Genomic DNA, 18,629 nt, shown 5'->3' on the forward strand with positions numbered 1-18,629 from the left:
CATTGGTCCCCTGGGGACTGATCTGGCTTTTCTTGTGAGCTCAGCTATGCATATAAAACAATGCTGGTTATGTTGAAGCCAATGTCATAGACTGCCTTGGAATCAGAGGCATTTCCAAAGGTTAGCTAAAACGAATACCGTCCTTTGGGTGTCCAGAATATTGCCCGGCCTCCGGCTGGACCCACCAACTCTAGCATGGACAGTTTCCAATTAGATCCAGACAGAGTATTTTCCTCTCTGAGTGAAAACAGCCTGTGGTTCTGACTCAGGTTGAAGTCAGGCCGAGGATCTTATTTCCCAGGAGGACTCTAACTCTCCTGCAAGTGGGTATTGGGAGGAATAGAGTGGAAGTCCAGGTAGGGAACGGGAATATTCACAGTAAAATGCTATCATTTGATAATCACAAGTAGTATGGGTCAGCTCCTGGAGTTTCATGTGCCCATGGTTTCCTTGGGTCCTGGTTCATTGTCGGGACCAAGTCATCTCTTGGCCAGTTCTATTGGGAGATGACAGCTGCTTTCTCTCTCTCTATTCCCTCTGTCTGCTTTGGATGGAGTTCATTCAGAGCATACCTGTGGGTAGAATTTTAAGGGCTTGGTACCCCCGCAAGAGAGAGGCCTCTCATGCTGAGTGGTCTTGTCAACATGATCCAAGACGCTCTCCCTGCTCATAGGCGTCTCCAATGTTTATTGAACGTCTACTATGTCCCTCATGCTTTATGCACGGGAGAGGGCTGGAGTTTGCAGGGCATTGGGATTTAAGAGATTCCTTTCATCTTGGAGGCCCCAACAACTCAAGCCAAGAACACCCTTGACCAGGGTTAGATCAGCTCCCCAGTGCTCCAGCAGAACTCTTTGGGCTGGATAGTTTCAGCAGAGCCTCTCAAGGCCAGGAAGAACAGTTCGTTGAGCTCCTGCATTTTAGGAGCTACCCTGGCACCATGCTGTTCTTAATGCCCTGGAGAGAACTGAGCCAGGTACTGCAATCCCAGGAGAGCCACGGCTGGGAACTTCCATCCTCCAGGATGGAGGATCTGCAGAGTCTTTGGACGTCTGCATACTGGCAACCAAGTTGCTTTGGGAAAAGCCACAGGAAGTCCGAAAGACACAGACACAGTCCTGTGCCATTCCTTGGGTCTGCACAAGAGCCACCGAATATCTTTAGCAGTTTTGGTTCTAAGTAGCAAAGCAGAGAGGAACAACGGTACCTCAAGGGCAGGTGCCACAAGTTCCTCAGAGACTCTGAGGACCGGCCAACTTTAAAGGCGACCCAAGACATAAGCTGCTGCAATCCAGTTTTCCTGCCCACCAGACGGGCATCCTTGGACATTTTATCTGCTTCCATGAGCCTGACAGATGGGCTGGCGATGCCTGCTGCAGTTGAGCAGTCTAGTGAGATCCCATACAACCAAGGAGGCTGAGTCAGGGAAACACTGAGCTGTGTTCTACTTAGGGACTCTTTCAGGTTTGTCACGACAGACCTCTTTCCAGAGAGAGGGAGGTCACAAAATGCACTTGCTGTTGTAGTGGCCCTGGAATGTTTTTGAGAACCTCAGCCAGGACTTGGTCCAGTGGCATCAGCCCGGGGCTTGCCCTTGGGCTCAGTGGTGACAGTGGTGTAGTCCTCATGAGCACCTGGCCTGTGTTTACCAGGTAGGCCCTGGGATATTCACATGCCATGGCGGGTTCACACTGTGCCGGTCTCTGCTCCGAAGGCCTTGCATATCTATTTCAATCCTCTCGGCAGCCCTAACCTAGCGCCCTTAGCACTCCCATGGGACAGGTGAGCAAACCGAAGCCCCCAGATATTTACACACCCCAGGCCACACTATAAGAAAATGGTGGCTCTTGAGTCCAAGCGAGTCTACACTATGACTCATGAAGGAAGTTCCATGGTTTGGCTGAGTGGAAGCTTGAGGTCAAGTTCAAATCCATGGAGAGTGACGCTTGGGCTTTGTACCTGTGATGTGCCTGTGACATATTCATGATGGTGGGAACAGGGCAGTGACCAGCAGGTTAAATGAGAGCCTAGTTAGGTGTGTATAACAGGGAGTGGCTTGGGGCACTTTGGGACACTTTGCACCATTACCTGACATTGTCTACCTGCCCCTTGCCAAAGCTCTTTCTAGCATTGCCTTTTATCAGTTTCTAGCCAAGCATGGTGGTGATGAGCACCTGTGATCCCATCCACTAGGGAGACTGAGGCAGGAGGAGTGCTCTGAGTTCTGCTGCCCACCAGGGTGACAATGAGCTTGGTCTTAGAAAAAAAATAAACAAAACCAAAATAATGTCATAACAAAAAGCGTTCACTCCTGCAGTCCCACAGTCTGCTCTCCACCAGAAGCTGGCCCAGGAGGGTGGATGTTAGTTCCTGGTTCCCTCTGCCAGGGTCAAGTGAGAGAAATATGAGGCATGGGACTAGGTGGAGGTCTAGAGTCTAGCTAGCGTACAGCATCCCTGAAGGGAGGTGTAGGTTGGTGTTTGTAGGTCTAGGGGTTAGAATGGACCACAGTAGCCCCAAGGGTCGCACAGGGTCGGGGCTACTGTAGACCTAGGCGCTCTCCAAAGCGAAGCTCCTAGTTGATCCTATCCTATCTCAGCATCTCAATAAAGGGCCTCCTGGTTCCCTCCTCAGCTAAGCGAAGAGTTTAACCAGCAGCTGGAGGCCGTGTGCGGGTCCGTGTTTGGGGAGCTTGAGTCCCAGGCCGTGGACGCCCTGGACCTGCCCGGCTGTTTCCGCATGCGGAGCCACAGCTACCTCCGGGCCATCCAGGCCGGCTGCTCTCAAGACGACGACTGCCTACCCCTCCTTGCTGCCCCTGCCTCTGTCTCAGGGAGGCCCGGCTCCTGTGAGTTTGCCCTCTGTTTGCCCCTGACCTCCAGTTACTCCCACAGCTTCTCTCTCTGGGTAGGATTAGGCGGGAGGAATGGTCCTTGGCCACAGGGTCCTGTGTTACCACGTGGGTGTGGCTGTGTGTGGGATGATGGGCGACCCTCTGCATCCCCCGTCTGCAGCCTTCAACTTCAGAAAGGCCCCGCCCCCTATCCCGCCGGGAAGCCAGGCCCCACCCCGCATCTCCATCACCGCCCAGAGCAGCACCGACTCTGCCCACGAGAGCTTCACTGCAGCAGAGGGCCCGGCCCGGCGCTGCAGCTCCGCGGACGGACTGGACGGCCCCACCATGGGCGCACGCACCCTCGAGTTGGCACCGGTGCCACCCCGGGCCAGCCCCAAGCCCCCCACACTCATCATCAAGACCATTCCTGGCCGGGAGGAGCTGCGGAGCCTGGCGCGACAGCGGAAGTGGCGGCCGTCCATTGGGGTGCAGGTATGGTTGGCAGTAATAGCTATCCAGGGCTCTGGCTCTGTGTCGTTGAGAATAGATGGAAGGAAATCACAAGGGACGTCTGCATACACAGACCTTAACAAACCATAAGGAGACCCATCTTGCTCATCGATAGATAAGGCTGCCTGTAAACATCGTCCTTCTCTGGTCTCATTTGTTTGGGACTTGCTTGGTACCAGCCACTTCTGGCCATTTAGTCCTATGTGGACCATGTGTTTCTTTGGCTAGCGACTGCCACTGACACCTCCACCCTGCCACCAGGTGGAGACAATCTCAGACTCGGACACCGAGAACAGGAGCCGAAGAGAGTTCCACTCCATTGGCGTTCAGGTGGAAGAGGACAAGAGGTAGGTCACAGTGTGCGTGGGTCTCTCTCGGGTGTTGTTGGGGTTTGAGAATGAAAGGAAGCCGGGACTTTGTAAAGTTTGTTGGCCTACTCTTCTTGCACATGCTATTTGCCTAGAAGTGAGAGTACACCTCTGTGTGGTGCGTGCGTGCGTGCTGTAGGTATCAATGCTGGAGAGTTTCAGGAGTTGTTCTTCTGCAATGATTTTATGAGGCATTTGCAGCAAGAGCTTCTACCCTCTGTGCCATCTCACCAGCCCACCTCGTTTTCTTGACACAAGGGTTGTACTCACCAATTAGGTGAGACAGGCTAGCCACCAAGTCCTAGGAATCCTCCTGCCTCTGCCTTCCCAGTGCTGGGATTACAAGGACACGGCATCATACTTGGCTTTTTTATGTGGGTTCTGGGGATAAAAACCTAGGTCTGGGTGCTCGTGTGAGAAATGCTTTTCCACTGAGCTCTCTCCCCATCCCTTTCTGCTGAGGAGGAGTCAGGGTAGATACGTGTTGTACACCGATGTTGCCACGGTAGCTGTCAAGTCTCCATTGAGGGCTTGAAATCCTGCCAACCCAGCCGATCAGAGAGGCTGCAGGAGAGATGCGGTGGTCAGGGGAAGGAAGAGGGCTGCAGGGGATGGGCGTGGGTGGGTTATAGGTTGGTGCTGAGCAGGCCTCCGGCAATTGTCCTTTAGCAGGAGATAACAGGATTCTGCCAGTCCCTTGTTACATCCCGTGGTGTACAAGAATATGAGCTCAAAAGAAACAAACAAACAGGAAGATTGCCTCTCCTGGGTCCCTGGCAGTTATAACACTCCTCCTCACTTGGCTCGCACAGGCATTTAACCAGTGGGGGGTACCTATTATGTGCCTGAATTGGTGGTGAATCAGAAATACTAGAATTGCCAGCAGCCACTGTTCTGGCATTAGGTGGCCTCCGAAACATTGCCTCCTTAATTTCCAGGTGAAGAATTAACATCGTGAGCTCCAGAGGGAGTCCTGGAAAGTGTCCTCTCTGCTTTGGGGGGAACCTGTAGGGAGACACTTCCTCTAATGACCAGGTGGCAGTGCCACTGTGGCCCTACATGTCCTCTGGGCTGCAATGACACCAGGCTGGCAGGCTGGAGTATTGTGGCTGGGAACCTTCTTGGCACTGGCTCTGAGGGCTTCATGATAATGGGAGACATTAAGGCAGTATCCACGGCAGGCAGGAAACTGGAGCCTGGGTAGCAGTTCTTCATCGCTGTTCCCAGGCACCATTACAAGGCTTTCCGATCCTCCCAGGGTTATCCCAGTTTCTGAGACTCCCCTAAAGCGGCTTCGTTGGGTGCCTGGTCAAGTCTCGAGGTTCTCACTGTTTCTGTCCTCACCTAGGACTTTAGCTCCACGAAGAACTGTGTGCTTCTGAGATGTTGGGGTGGCAAAACCAGCCCTGTTGCCTATTGTATTCCTGCAGCTACTGTCCTCCAAACCCTTAACATGCCATAAAAATGATAGAGCGGTGGTGCCGCGTGGCAAAGTCCATCAGAACATGGAATCCCCCAGAGTGGTAACAGTGACGGATGGAGACAGTTCTGTGGTCCACATTCTTTCCTGACTTCCTTTAAAACCAACCCACAAATCTTCACTGGTTCTCTGGAAGGCCTTTTGACTCCTCATCCAGATAGGTCCATCCTGGAGGGTGGCCCTCCATTCCTCCTATCAAGCCAGAAACCTGCAGTGGTGCAGCAGGCCTTTGATGCGTGCTCAGCCCTTCACTGATGATGTCATTCAGCAGATAATTACTGAGCCTTGGAACGTGACAGCTCCCGGGCTGTGTATTGAATGCCCTGGGGAACTGTCAAAGACATGAATTTTGCCCCATAGAACTTACAGGCTAGAGGGGAGTCAAGACAGTAAATTAACCATGATTAAAACCAGGATTCTATGTAACAGTATAACGCAGGAGCTACAAAAGAAAAGGGGACAAAGTGAGCTTAGAGTAGCAGGTGAGGAGCCCACTGGGCTGATGATGGGGGCGAGCATTTTGGGGAGATGGAATAGCATACGGGGAGGTGGAAAGACTTGGGCATGTGTTGGGATCGGGGGGGAAGGTCAGTGTGGAGGGGGTGGGCAGAGAGTTGGATAATGCCTGGGCCAGGCTGTACAGGGCACAGGCTAAAAGAACTGGGCTCTAATTATAGGTAATGAGTAGCTATTGAAAGGTTAAAGGAATGGCCCGACACACTTTAATTTATGTTTACAAAAGAGCATTAGCTACTGATTTGCTTTCTTCCTTCCTTTCTCTCTTTCTTGAAGATAAGGTCTCGTCCCTAGCTGGCCTAGAACTCACTTGTGTAGCCGAGGCTAACCCTGAGCCTCCGATCCCCCTGCCTTCAGTTCCCAAATGCTGGAATTGTTGAGCATCCCACCACATCAGGACCAGCATTAAATGGAGAATGAGTCTGAGGAAGAAAGAGAAGAAATGAAGTTCACCAGGGTGACTTTCATGATGCAGAAGGATGGTGGTGGGTGGTGGGCGTTGTTTTGAACTCTGGTGGCTATTCCAACAGACCTTCCTCCTGTGGTGTTTAGAACTGGCCAGGAATAGTGTTTGTGAGCTGTTAAGTTCTGGATATTTCTTTTGTATTCAGCAGTCTTGCTGGTCCTTCATCGAGCCTCAGGTTACCTGATAATTGTGATTGATTCTTCTATACAGTTAATTTGTTGTTTTCAAATCAGGATATTTCTTTCAAATCCATATTTTTAAGTTTTAAGTTTCTTTACTGGGCGTGATGATGAATGTCTTTAACCCAAGCATTTGAGAAGCAGAGGTAATAAGCAGATTCCACCTTCGTTAGTTGGAGGCCAGCCTAACATACATAGTAAATTCCAGATCAGGTAGGGATACAAAGTAAAACATTGCTTAAGTGTTTTTTCTTATGACAATGTGTCAGGTGGGACTTCAGCTCCCTGTTGAGTGGTGGCGGGCTCATCCCATTCCTAATTTATTTGTGCATGAGTATGTGGCAGTCATAGGATAACTTGCATGATCTGGTTCTCTCCTTCCATGATGTAGGTCCCAAAGATCAAACGTCAGACTTAACAAATGAGCCTTTACCTGCTGAGCCATCTCACTGGGCCCAAGATGCACTTACATTTTATTTAATATGTATGGGTGCTTTGCTTGTACCACACCATGTGTACCCAAGATCCCTAGACGCCAGAAGGTGTCCGATCCCTAGAACTGTAGTTACAAATGGTTGTAAGCTGCCATCTGGGAGCTGAGAATCAAACCTGGGTCCTCTGGAAGAACAGCCAGTGCTCGTAACCACTGAACCATCTCTCCAGCCCCCAAGATAGACTTCTAAATTTGTTACAAGTGTCAGTGGGTACCATTTTTGTTGTATTTAGGAATTCTCTCCTAGTCCTACTCTTCTTCTATGTGCAATGTGATGTAAGAGATGAACAAATTTTCCATGTTGCTCTGGTCTTTCAAACGTGGGATAATCTCAGCTTGATCCTACCGTGTGCTTAGATGAAATCTGGCCTTATGGGGTGTCAGTAGTGTCATAAACAAGTGTATTTCTTGCTTTAAAAAAGCTAGTCTTGACATAGGTGACGTAGTGTCAGGACTCCTAGGCTCCCTCTTACTTCCTGATCTTCCACTTTCTTGAATGACTTCAGAGCCCAAAAAAAGTGTAGTTCAAAAATTATATTTACTGAGTCTGTATCTTAGCAGTTGGGAAGAAGGTGGAAAGAGGAGGATACTGTTCTCTTTTATAAAAGAAATTACAGCACCTTCACTTAGATCATATTTACTGTAACCATATCACATGGGAGAATCTAGCTGCAAGAGAAGCTGTGAAGTATAGTCTAACCCATGAAGCACACGGCTAACAATCAGGGCTTTTTCTGTCTAAAGACAAAACCAAAAACGGATATATGGAGCCCTCAGTCTTGGCTATATTTTTTTTATATATAATTAGATCTTTGACTATTTACTCCTTGAAGATTTCTACATACATGTTCATAAGTACTATTGGCCCATAATTTTTTTTTTTTGAGCTGGGGACCAAACCCAGGGCCTTGTGCTTGCTAGGCACGTACTCTACCACTAAGCTAAATCCCCAACCCCTGGCCCATAATTTTTAAAAATACTATCTCATGTAGTGCAGGTTGGCCTTGAACTCTGGTCCTGCTTCTGTCTCTCAAGTGCTAGGATCACAGGTGTGTGCCAACATGCTTGCACCATACTTTTGTTTCAGTTGTTATTCAGTTTAGAAATCAAGCTCACGCTAGACTTCTAACATGAGTTTGATAGATTTCTCCGTGTGTTCTTAGAAACAGTTTTATAAGCAGGGTGATCTTTTCCCTAAGGGTTACCAAAAGTTGCCATAAAACTTTCTAGTCTAGTGTCTTTTGGGGATCGAAGAAAAATTTAAATTATCTTTACTTATTTAGTGGTTATTAATCTAGTCTGGTTTTATTTTTTTCTTCTTCTTCAGTCAGTATTTTTAAACCACTGTATAAAAATGGACAGTTTACAAAACTTTGGCACAAAATATCTTTTCTCATGCTGTTATGATGCTATAAATATTCGTTCTTTCTCTATGTTGTTTTTATTTATTTTTTGCATTCCTAATACCATGCTGTCTTACTGTTTCTATTGCTGTGAAGAAACACCATGATCAAGACAACTTATAAAGGAAGGCATTTAAATGTGGGCTTGCTTATAGTTTCAGAGGGTTAGTCTATGAGCATCATGGCAGTGAGCATGGCAGCGGGAAGGTAGGCCAGCCTGAATGGTGCTTGAGCAGTAGCTGAGAGCTTTATTTCTTGATTGGAAGGCAGCAGGAAGAGAGACAGTCAGATTCTGCCTAGTGTGGACTTTGGAAGCTCAAATCCCACCCCTGGTGACACACCTCCTTCAACAAGGCCACACCTCCTAATCCTTCTAAAACAGTTCCACTGACTGGGGACCAAGTACTCAAACATATGACCCTATTGGGGGTGGGGATTCTCATCTAAACCACCACACGTATTTATGCATGACCTCTCTTTCTTGATCAGCTTTGTAATTTTTTTTTTAGCTTTTTATTTTTTAACACTTAAACATGTTTTTAAGTATTCTTATTAGTTTTTGAACCTTGTCTTTTAGTATTGATGAGAAGTATCTCCTACTTCTTAATATGTGCTGAGAGGGAGGAAGGGAGACTCATGTAATTTCAGCTGCCAAGGATGACTTTGATCCCTCTGACCCCACCTCCCAAGTGTTGGGATTTCAGGCACATGTCACTATGCATGGCTTTTAATGTATGCTTTCACTGCTCTAAAATCCATCTAAACATATACTGTTATTGTTGGATCGTCTAAGTGCTTAAATTTAGTATCTTTTATTGCTCAGTTTTATATAGTTTATAACTTTCATCATTACTTTCCCTCCCTCCCTCCCTCTCTCCCTCTCTCTCTCCCTCGCTTTCTTGCTTTCTTTCCTTCTTCCCTCCCTCCTCCTCCTCTCCTTCCTCGTCCTCATTCTTAGTTATTGTTGTTTATTTTAATTTCTTTGAAACAGGGTTTCTCTGTGTAGCTCTGACTGTCCTAGTATTCACTCTGTAGACCAGGCTGACTTCGGAACTCAGAGAGATCCACCTGCCTCTGCCGCCTAAATCCCGAGATTAAAGGTGTGCACCACCACCCATAATTTCTATTTTAACTCGTGCATCATGTAGAGTAAGTCTGCTGTCTTTTTATTTTCTGAATGTATTTTTTAGAGGGAGGGAACATATATTCTCATTATTAATTTCTGAGTTTGCTACATGTGTCCATAGTATGTGTTCTGTCTGACTTTCATTCTTTAGATTGTTTCCTTTTAAATATTTAATTTTTAAGTTTTATCTTTTATGTATATGGGTGTACTGCCCACATGTATGTCTGCGCACCACATACCTGCATTGCCTGTGGAGGCCAGAAGAGGCCGTTTGAACCCAGGGGACTGGAGTTACAGATGGATATGACCTGCCTTGTGGGTGCTGGGAATTGAATCTGGGTCCTCTGGATGAGCAGCCAGTACTCTTCAGTGCTGAGACATCTCTCCAGCCCAGTTTTTTAGATTATTGAGACGGTGTTCTTCATGCATACATGCATATAGTAGATGTATCTTTTTGTATACATTAGATATCTTATACATGATTAGAGTTAAAAATTATAACTTCCAGGTGCTTATCTTCCGTTTTCTTGATACATTTAATTCACAAGTTCAGGCAGAGAAGTGTGTAAAAATTTCTCCCGTACGCTAGGCCATCAGGAGTCAAGGCCAGACAGACCTGTGTGAGTTGGAGGCCAACTTGGTTTACATAGCTGGATCTAGACCATGCAGCGCCTACAGTGTGACCCTGTCTCAAAAACAAGGAAAGAAAAACAGATTCACACAAGTACTCCAAGAATTTGAAGCTAGCCTAGAAAAGATAGTGAGACCCCCTTGTTTTTTTTTTTGTTTTTGTTTTTGTTTGTTTGTTTTTTTTTGTTTTTTTTTTGTTTTTTTTTTGCAATCAGCAAGAGGGTTTATTGGAAAACACAGGTACCTGCGGGCACACAGTCTCTTCGGAGGACTTGCGCGCCCAGCAGCTCCAGCATGGGGCTTTTATAGGGATTGGGGAAGCAGAAGCGGGCGTACAGAAGCAGATGCATAGTTACAGGGATTGGTGGATTCAAACGAGGCACATAGACATGTTCACATATGATTGGCTATTTCACATGATGAGGTAATAAGGTATAGCTACACACATTGGCAGGTTTGGGGCGTCCTGGATGTCGGGGGCTGGGGGCTTATCTCTTCCTGCCAGGTGGCCTGTGAGTCAGATCCGGTACTCCTGGTCTGTTCTGCATTCCTTTCCTTATCTTTATGGCTTGCCAGTCTTGCCTAGACAGTGTTTCCTGTGCTCCTTTATCTTTATGGCCTGCTAGTCCTGGCTGTAGGGCTTAGCCCTTGGTCTGTGACCTTTTGGGGTTTATTCTTTTAATTTTGTATCTGTGGCCTTTTGGGGTTTATTCTTTTAATTTTGTATCTCCAAACCTAGAATTCGTATAATTCTCCTTTCATTCCCTTCTCCTTCTACTAAATAATTCTAATCTTAGAATTTTGATATCAAGTCTTGTATTTGGCCTCCCCCGTTGTCCTAACTGACTGGTACTGTTGTCTCAGTCACACAGGGTCCAAAAACTAAAACCAAGAAAATTATTAATAATGGCCCAGCTGTAGCAGAGAGTAGGGTAGTCATCCAGGGAGACTGAGTGAACCAAGACTCAAACCAACCTTGTTAAGCGTCTCTATCTTTTTGTAGGAGTCAAGCCTATTAACTAGTTTCTTTAACATACATAGACCTATAATCAGGAGCAGAAGCAAAACTAAAAAGGGTCCCATAAGGGAAGATATCAGAGTAGTTATCCAAGGAGATCTACTAACCCAGCTCTCGAACCATTCCTGATGTGCTTCTCTGTCTTTCTGTCTTTTATCTAACCTTTCTCTAAATTTATTCATGGAGTCTTTAATCACTCCTGAATGGCAGTTCTGAATTCTCTATAAGCCTTGCATTGCAACAGCAGATGTCCTTGTGCTGCCCTTGCAGCACCTAGATAGCCTTAGCCCTAAGTAATTCTCAACTCCTTTTTTTGTGTCTTACTAAGTCTTTAGCATCAGGATTCCAATCTGGACACTATCTGAATCTATACACCAAGGTCATGACTGTCTTTCAGAACTTCTAAACTCATACAGGTTGTGATCCCTGAGGCACAGTCCCAAGAAGTGTTAGGAGTACTAACATATGCAATGTTACATCATTTGCAATAGAAATCAAGCCTATTTCCACACCTATCCCGATGGAACGAGGGCAAACATGAAATTCTTGTTTCTAAAGCACACTCCTCAAGTGAGCATTATAGCAACCTCCCAGTCAGTTTCTGATGTATCCACTTATCTGATGTGTAAGTCTAGGGAGCTTTTTGAAGATCTGAGTGTCCCTCTAGGTCTCAGCTCTCAGCCCCAACAGCTAGTATGTGGCTGGTGAGGGCTGAGAATTGACGGCTGTCAGGGTGGTCAGTAGCACCAGGTACAGTCCTCTCCAGCGATGCTCGAGTGTCTGGGCTCAGTGTAGCTGCTTCCGACCTGGAACTGATGAGATGTCTCAGGGGTCTCTGGGGCATAGGCTGCTGTCAGCTGTGAGCAGATTTCTTTCTGTATCACCTGTAGGTCTTTTAGCCTGGCACACAAATCATTATTACTATGGCACTATGACATGTTGGTTCAGTAACATCATCTAATACAGTCAGGGGGGCTGAGGCCCCATAAAAGATCTCAAAGGGGGTAAGGCTGAATCTGGAAGGGGTATTTCTTGCTCTGAAGAGAGCAAGAAGGAAGGAGTGCCACCCAGTCTGTGCCAGTCTCCATGGTCAATTTGGTCAGGGTCTCTTTTAGAGTTCTATTTATTTACTCTACCTGTCCTGAACTTTGAGGTCTGTAAATACAATGTAATTTCCAATCGACCTCTAAATACTTGGCCACACCCTGGCTTACCTTGGCAACGAAAGTAGGGCCGTTGTCTGACCAGATTACCTTGGGCATTCCAGACCTGGGGAAGATTTCTTCCAGTATCTTCTTGATGATTGCAGAGGCTGTCTCTTGTTTGGTGAGGAAAGCTTCTATCTATTCCTGAAAAAGTATCTACAAGCACTAGGAGATACTTGTGATTATATTTTTTCTGGTTTTATCTCAATGAAGTTCACTTCGACTTTTCACTAAACTCTCTAGGTCTCTTTGCCCTGTTTGCTTGCTAAGCATTCACTTATTGTCATACCTTATACTTTCTACTGCCTCTCTGGCTAAAATCTTAAAGTCTATTACATACACTTAACTACTTGGACAAACTTTTTATCTCCTAAATGAGTCCATTTCTGTATTTGGCAAAGTGAGTCTTTTCTTTGTTCTCTGGGGAGTATAGCTTTCCCCTCAAGTGCGTCATTGTCTTTTTTTTTTTTTTTTTTTTTTTTTTCGTTTAAGCAATTTGGGCCTTTTCTTCTGTTTTACATTCTAAGTGAGGCCATCCCTTAGTCCGATCCTAGTTCTCAGTGGCTGTCTCTTGCAGGCCTTCAACCAGGATAGTCTCCTGCATAGCCATTTCCCGAGCCACTTTATCTGCTTTGTTACTGCCCAATGCCACTGAATCTCTTCCCTCCTGATATCCTGAGCAATGAATAGTACTCACAGTTGTTGGCTTCACCAGGGTATCCAAGAGATGGCAAAGGCATCTGCGGCACTGATGTACTGGGGGGTTGAGGTTCAGCCATCCTAGATGACATTGTGTTGTCCACCATGGCAGCACCCACTTATCTCTGATCTTCATGAAGAGAACTGTTCCCGTCTGTGGACAAGGTAGCCTCGGCTTTCAGCAGGGGTCAATCAGCCAGTCGCAGAGGTCTTTCCTCCACCCATGGGCTTCTGCCAGTGCTTGACACTCGTGTTGCAGTGACTCCAGATCCGGATTGGGCAGCAAGGTGACCAGATTGTCCCCAACCGGTAGAGAATCTAGTCCATGGCAGCTGACCAGTGGTCCCATCTTTTGGGACACTATTCAAAGGCAAGACATCAGCCACTCTATCACAGTTTAAGTCCTGGATTGGGTGATAATTGTTAGTGCCCAGCTGGCAGGAGTGATAAGTTCCAAGTAGAACAGCGCTAAGCCATTCATCTCCCAGCATCAGGTACTGGTGCACTGAGACAGGTCTTAAGCTCCGCATACACAGTCTGTAGATATGCATACACATGGCCTCACCCAGCCATTTCAGCCCACGCAAGCCATTTTGGGGAGCAATTTTCTCATGAGCAAGGGATGGGGGCAGTCAGAGATGACTATGAACTAGTGGGTTACCCGGCCCACGCCAAGGTCCACTGTTCTTCGGGCAGTCCATAAGTATTGTTTGTTGCCAGTAGGCCCCTGTACCCAAGGTCTTTGGATACTGGCCCACTGGAGCATAGGAGCACAGAGCATTGGGTCCCTGTATTCATAAAACAACTGGGTAGGCTTCCCTCCTATCTCTGCACATAGCCAGCACTCCAGGACCGAGAGGCTCTCCAGTGTCCCCTCTTGTTCTTTCTGGGGCAGTCCCTGACCCAGTGTCTTTTTTTTCTTTGCATTAGGCACACTGATCTTTAGCCAGGAATTCTCTTCTGTTGCCAGGTACTGTCTTCCTAGGTTCCCTAACTACTGTGGCCAGTATATGTTCCTCTCTTGTCTTTTATCTCTCTTTAGCTCTCTAGCTTCCTCTTCTTTTTGTCTCTTTTCTTCCCTAGCTTTCTGCTCTTTTTACCTTCTTTTCTCTTTCTCTTTGTTTAACGTTACTTTCTCTGTAACTTATACTAACTCTCAGCAACTTAGCTTAACCTTCAAATTTCTGTAACTTTCTCTTCATACCCTTTCCTTATCTTAGCCAGATTGGTGGGGCATTTTCCAGCCCCTAGGAGACCCACCCTTGGAGCCTGGGGGCAGACCTGGAGCACTCCCTACCTTCAGGCGTATTGAAGTCAACAGTCAGGAGCCTTCCATCCATGTCTGGAACATTCTTTCTGGCCTCTAGCAGGATTCTGTCTTTCCTCCCGGTGGGTGGTCGGTGATCTCTGGGCGGAGGGTCTCCAAACCCCGGGCGAGCCCCCATAATGAAAGACCCCCAAAGAGGACCTTTCCCTCAGGAGGAGTCCCAAGCGCCCAATGACCGAGCCGAGTCCACTCGGATGCAATCAGCAAGAGGGTTTATTGGAAAACACAGGTACCTGCGGGCACACAGTCTCTTCGGAGGACTTGCGCCTTGTTTTTGTTTTTTAAAGAAGCAGGTGGAATTCTGTGAGTTTGAGGCCAGCCTAGACTTCATAGCAAGTACCAGGCCATCCAGGATAATACAGGGAGACACTGTCTCAAAATACAATGTACAAATACAGTCGACAATATTTACCCTCAGTTTTTTTTCTAGTAACACACTTAGTCAGTGGTCCCCTGTAGACATAAACAAGAGCCTTGGGATGCTTTATTTCGTGGAGGTTTTCATGGAGGGGGCTGTTCTGAGACAGGGCTAATCTCGAACGCGTGGTGATCCTCCTGGATCAGCCTCCGGTCTGCTGGGATTGTAGGCACACCTACCACACCCTCTTACTTCCCTCTTCTTAGCCTGCGTGTGTGCTTATGTAGCATTTTGATTACACCTCTTCAAAGGGCCGTGCTAATCAGCCGCTCTGTGCTTTGTGGTCTAATTGTGTAGATTTACAAACATGTCTGAGTGACTTGTGTGCTCAGTCTGTTACTGCCCACTCCTTCCTCGGGCGCTCCATTTCTTCCTCTCTGGGGTAACTACTTGAGCGTTCGATCCATTTGGAAATTAATATCTCAGCTTGAAGTTTCTGTGTTTCGCTGATAGAACACACTGGAATCCCACATCCCCATACAAAACAGCTTTCATGTTCTGGTTTCCCAGCATCCTCCTTCCAGGCCGCCTTCCAGAAACATCAGCACCAGATTCTCCTTAGTCTGCATTTATAAACAAAGCTGACCTCTTTGGCTGTTGGCTTTACACAGGAAATCTCCTTCCAACTCCCCGTGGTGCATAGGTTTGGGGTTTCTCCTCTCTCCCTCCCTTCCAGCCTTTAGCATATGTCTGGCTCGGTCCTCCTGTGGCTTACTTGGCTTCGAAATCCACTTACTACTCGGGTTTTAAGTCTGCTTTGTGTTTCTGGAGCCTGAAGCTGTCTCCCATTTTCAAGCCTGGTACCGGAGCAGAAACGCTGTTCCGATTTTTATCTTTTCCAGCTCTTCTAGGTGACAGGGTGTGGGAGGGCGCTTCCTCCATTCTTTCCCCTGTACTGATCAGTCATTTCCACGAGGCTGATAGCAGCCAACCCAGGGAGAGGTGGATCAAACAGAGAAGCAGGTTGAAGGAAAAGGGAAGCCGGCCCGGGCAAGGCAGACTGACAGGGAATGTGGTGAGGTCTTGGTGCTGAGGGTGGGGGAGGGGAGATGATGAAGAACTGACTCTCAGGGACAGGTGCTCACACTGGGAATTTAGAGGGAGTGACAGGTGGGGACAGGGTAAATCTGGCCCATCTCTCTGGGCAGCCTTCTTTGCTTGTTTGCCGAAGGCGTCCTTTCTTACACACTCTCACAGCTCTTGCCATCCCGTCTGTCCCTGTCCTTTAATTCTGACTCACCACACACCACGCCCCAACTCCTACCTAGAGGTGAGCTGTGAAGTCCAGTAGCCTTGCTAGGCAAACTTCCAGGGCTCCCTCTATCCACTGTCATACTAATTTTTAAATCTAATTGGGGGTTTCTACCTCTGCCTTTGATCATTCAGTTCTCCGATAAAAACCACAAAACTTTTATATTTATAATAAGCCCTAATCAGCACTAGGGCTGGGCAGATATCTACCCTCTATGCTATTATGGTTACTTCCCTGCCAATAATCCCAAGATATGACTTGCCATATTCTGTCTGAGCCTCTCTTACTCAGACTGGCTAGCCCTCATGGCCAAGTCTCAAGATCATTTACCTCACGAGTATTCTCTTCTCTCCACCTTCTCTCTTTCCCTTCCCAGCCCTCCTCAGATCCCCAGCCTGGGAACTGAAACCCCACCTACCTCTCTAGGACCCCGCTATAGGCTGATGGCATCTCTATTCAACCAATAGTTTTAAATTAAGGAGCAAGGTCACTTAGCATCATTTGGTGTACTCAAGGCATCTCTCCTCTCTGGCAGCAATTAGCCCTTGGGGGCCAATATTCACCATTACAATACGTAGTAACAGAGCAAACTCCAACAGCTGCCACCCACTTTTCTGTGCTTTGGTCTTAAAAACTGCTGGGCATCGTCAGCGAGAGGGTGCCTGCTATCAAATCTCACAGCCCGAGTCCAGTCCCTGGAACCCACGACGGAAGGAGAGGACCAACTGCCGAAAGCTCTCCCATGATCTCCATTCTGCAACTGGGGCATGCACCCATGCACAGAGCAAACAAACAAATATGAAAATGGTGCCTGTCAGTGTGCCCCGTATTAGCTCCTTGGGTGGGCTTCCAGTGTACTGCCCCTTCTTTCTGAGGCTTGTCTGTGGATACTTTCAGTGCCCGTCATCAGTGAGACTGAAGCCTCCAGTTCCTTCTCTTCTCTCCCTCATCCCCACTTACCTGCTTTCTGGGTCCTCCTTACCCTCGTCAAGTACTGCGTAGGTACCAGGCTACTGAGGTGAACCAATCGAGACTGACCCCACCCCCACCCCCACCTTTTGAAGCTTAGCCTCAGGGTCATCTGAGACTCATAAAAAACAGAATTAGACATTCCTACTGCACATGTTTTCCCAGCCCCAGCCCCCTGGACTACAATTAAAAAAAAAAAAGGGACAGTATATGCAGAAAAGCTATTCTGGGGACCCATGGGACCAAAGAAAAGGTGATTTTGTTGTTTTTGGTTTTGATATTTAGGAAGATGGTGTCCTATAGCCCAGGACTCAAAATTCTGTATCCCAGCACTAGGGAGAGCAAAGGCAGGTGGATCTTTTCTACTTTAAGACTGATATAGCATTGTACCTTGCCTCTTCTTCCTCTTCTTCTTCCTCCTCCTCCCCCTCCTCCTCCTCCTCCTCCTCCTCCACCTCTTCTTCCTCTTCTTCCTTACCCTCATCTTCATCCTTCTCCTGGTTCTTCAAGACAGGGTTTTTCTATATAGCCCTGGCTGTCCTGGAACTCACTTTGTAGACCAGGCTGGCCTCGAACTCATAGAGATCTGCCTACATCTATCTGTGCTGGGACTAAAAGTGTGTACCACCATGGCTGCCCAGCTTGGGATCTTTATCTTTTATCTCTCCTACTCTTTCTTGTTCCCTTGTCTTTCTTTTTTAAAATCCCTTCTACACCCCCTGTCTCTCTGCTCTCTGTCTCTGTCTCTCTGCCTCTCTCTCTCTCTCTCTCTCTCTCTCTCTCTCTCTCTGTCTCTCTCTGTCTCTCTGTCACACACACACACACACACACACACACACACACACACACACACAAATCTAGATTCTGCATCTGAGAAAACCAGGGCTATTTTGTGAGTCTGACTTATTTGGCTTAACACAATGATGTCCCTCGCCTGTAAATGTCACAATTTCACTCTTCTTCATGGCTGTCCAGAGAGGTTGTTAACTGACCCCGTGGCGTCTAAGTCTGTCTTGCTGGATCCTGGCTTGAAGTCTCGGCTGCTCTCTCAGAGATGAACTGCTTCTCCAGAGATCGGGTGCACTGACACGTCCCTATTCCCCCTCCCCTGCCCACTCCTCTCCCACCCCCGCCATCATGCTGCCAAACACTTCTGGCAAAACCCTTGCTAGTTTGTGGGTACTGCATGTTCTTTGAGTACTATGTCTCTTGGGGTAATCCAATTTCTGCCCAGAGAGCCACAGAAGGGACAACTCCCTGAAGTAGCCATGATAACGATTTCCAGGCTTCAGTTTCACTTGAGTGGAAAACCAGAAGCCAGTTCCTATCTGGTGTTTACATCTGCTGAAGACCACAGCCATGACTATCAAGTCCAAAACCAAATGGGGATGTAAGTTCTGGACCTCGAGCCCTTGAAAATTCATCTTATTTTTTTAGGCTTAGGTTTGGGCATGAATGATAGAAAACCCGTGAAAGACAAGAGACTTAAATATGGCAGAAGTTGCTTTCTTGCTTGCTGAGGTATCCAAAGGGCTGGGTGGTGTTCCACAGGGTCAGAGCCCAGGCTGTTTCTGTCATACTCCTTTCTCCACATGGTGGCTCATGTTCTAAAATGGTTGCTTGAGGTCTAGTCATTGAGTCTACATTATAGTCATCAGGGAGGAAGAAGGGACAACAAAAAAGGTTATAACCTTCCCCTTTTCACGTGTGTGTGTGTGTGTGTGTGTGTGTGTG

General features: G+C 47.3%; 1 protein-coding gene across 7 annotated transcripts in view; it reads left to right on the plus strand.

Annotated features, from left to right (window-relative positions):
• Dlgap3 (DLG associated protein 3) overlaps nucleotides 1-18,629 on the plus strand; it is a 70,684-nt gene that overhangs the window by 41,352 nt on the left and 10,703 nt on the right. For all 7 annotated transcript variants that reach the window (XM_039109349.2, NM_001301876.3, NM_173138.6 and 4 more), the window contains 3 exons: nucleotides 2,635-2,848; nucleotides 3,015-3,328; nucleotides 3,608-3,693. In XM_039109349.2, coding sequence (XP_038965277.1) covers nucleotides 2,635-2,848; nucleotides 3,015-3,328; nucleotides 3,608-3,693 — 614 coding nt within the window. The remainder of the gene's footprint in view (nucleotides 1-2,634; nucleotides 2,849-3,014; nucleotides 3,329-3,607; nucleotides 3,694-18,629) is intronic.

This window comes from Rattus norvegicus, chromosome 5 (assembly GCF_036323735.1).
Source record: "Rattus norvegicus strain BN/NHsdMcwi chromosome 5, GRCr8, whole genome shotgun sequence".
In the NCBI taxonomy this organism is placed as follows: Eukaryota; Metazoa; Chordata; class Mammalia; order Rodentia; family Muridae; genus Rattus; species Rattus norvegicus.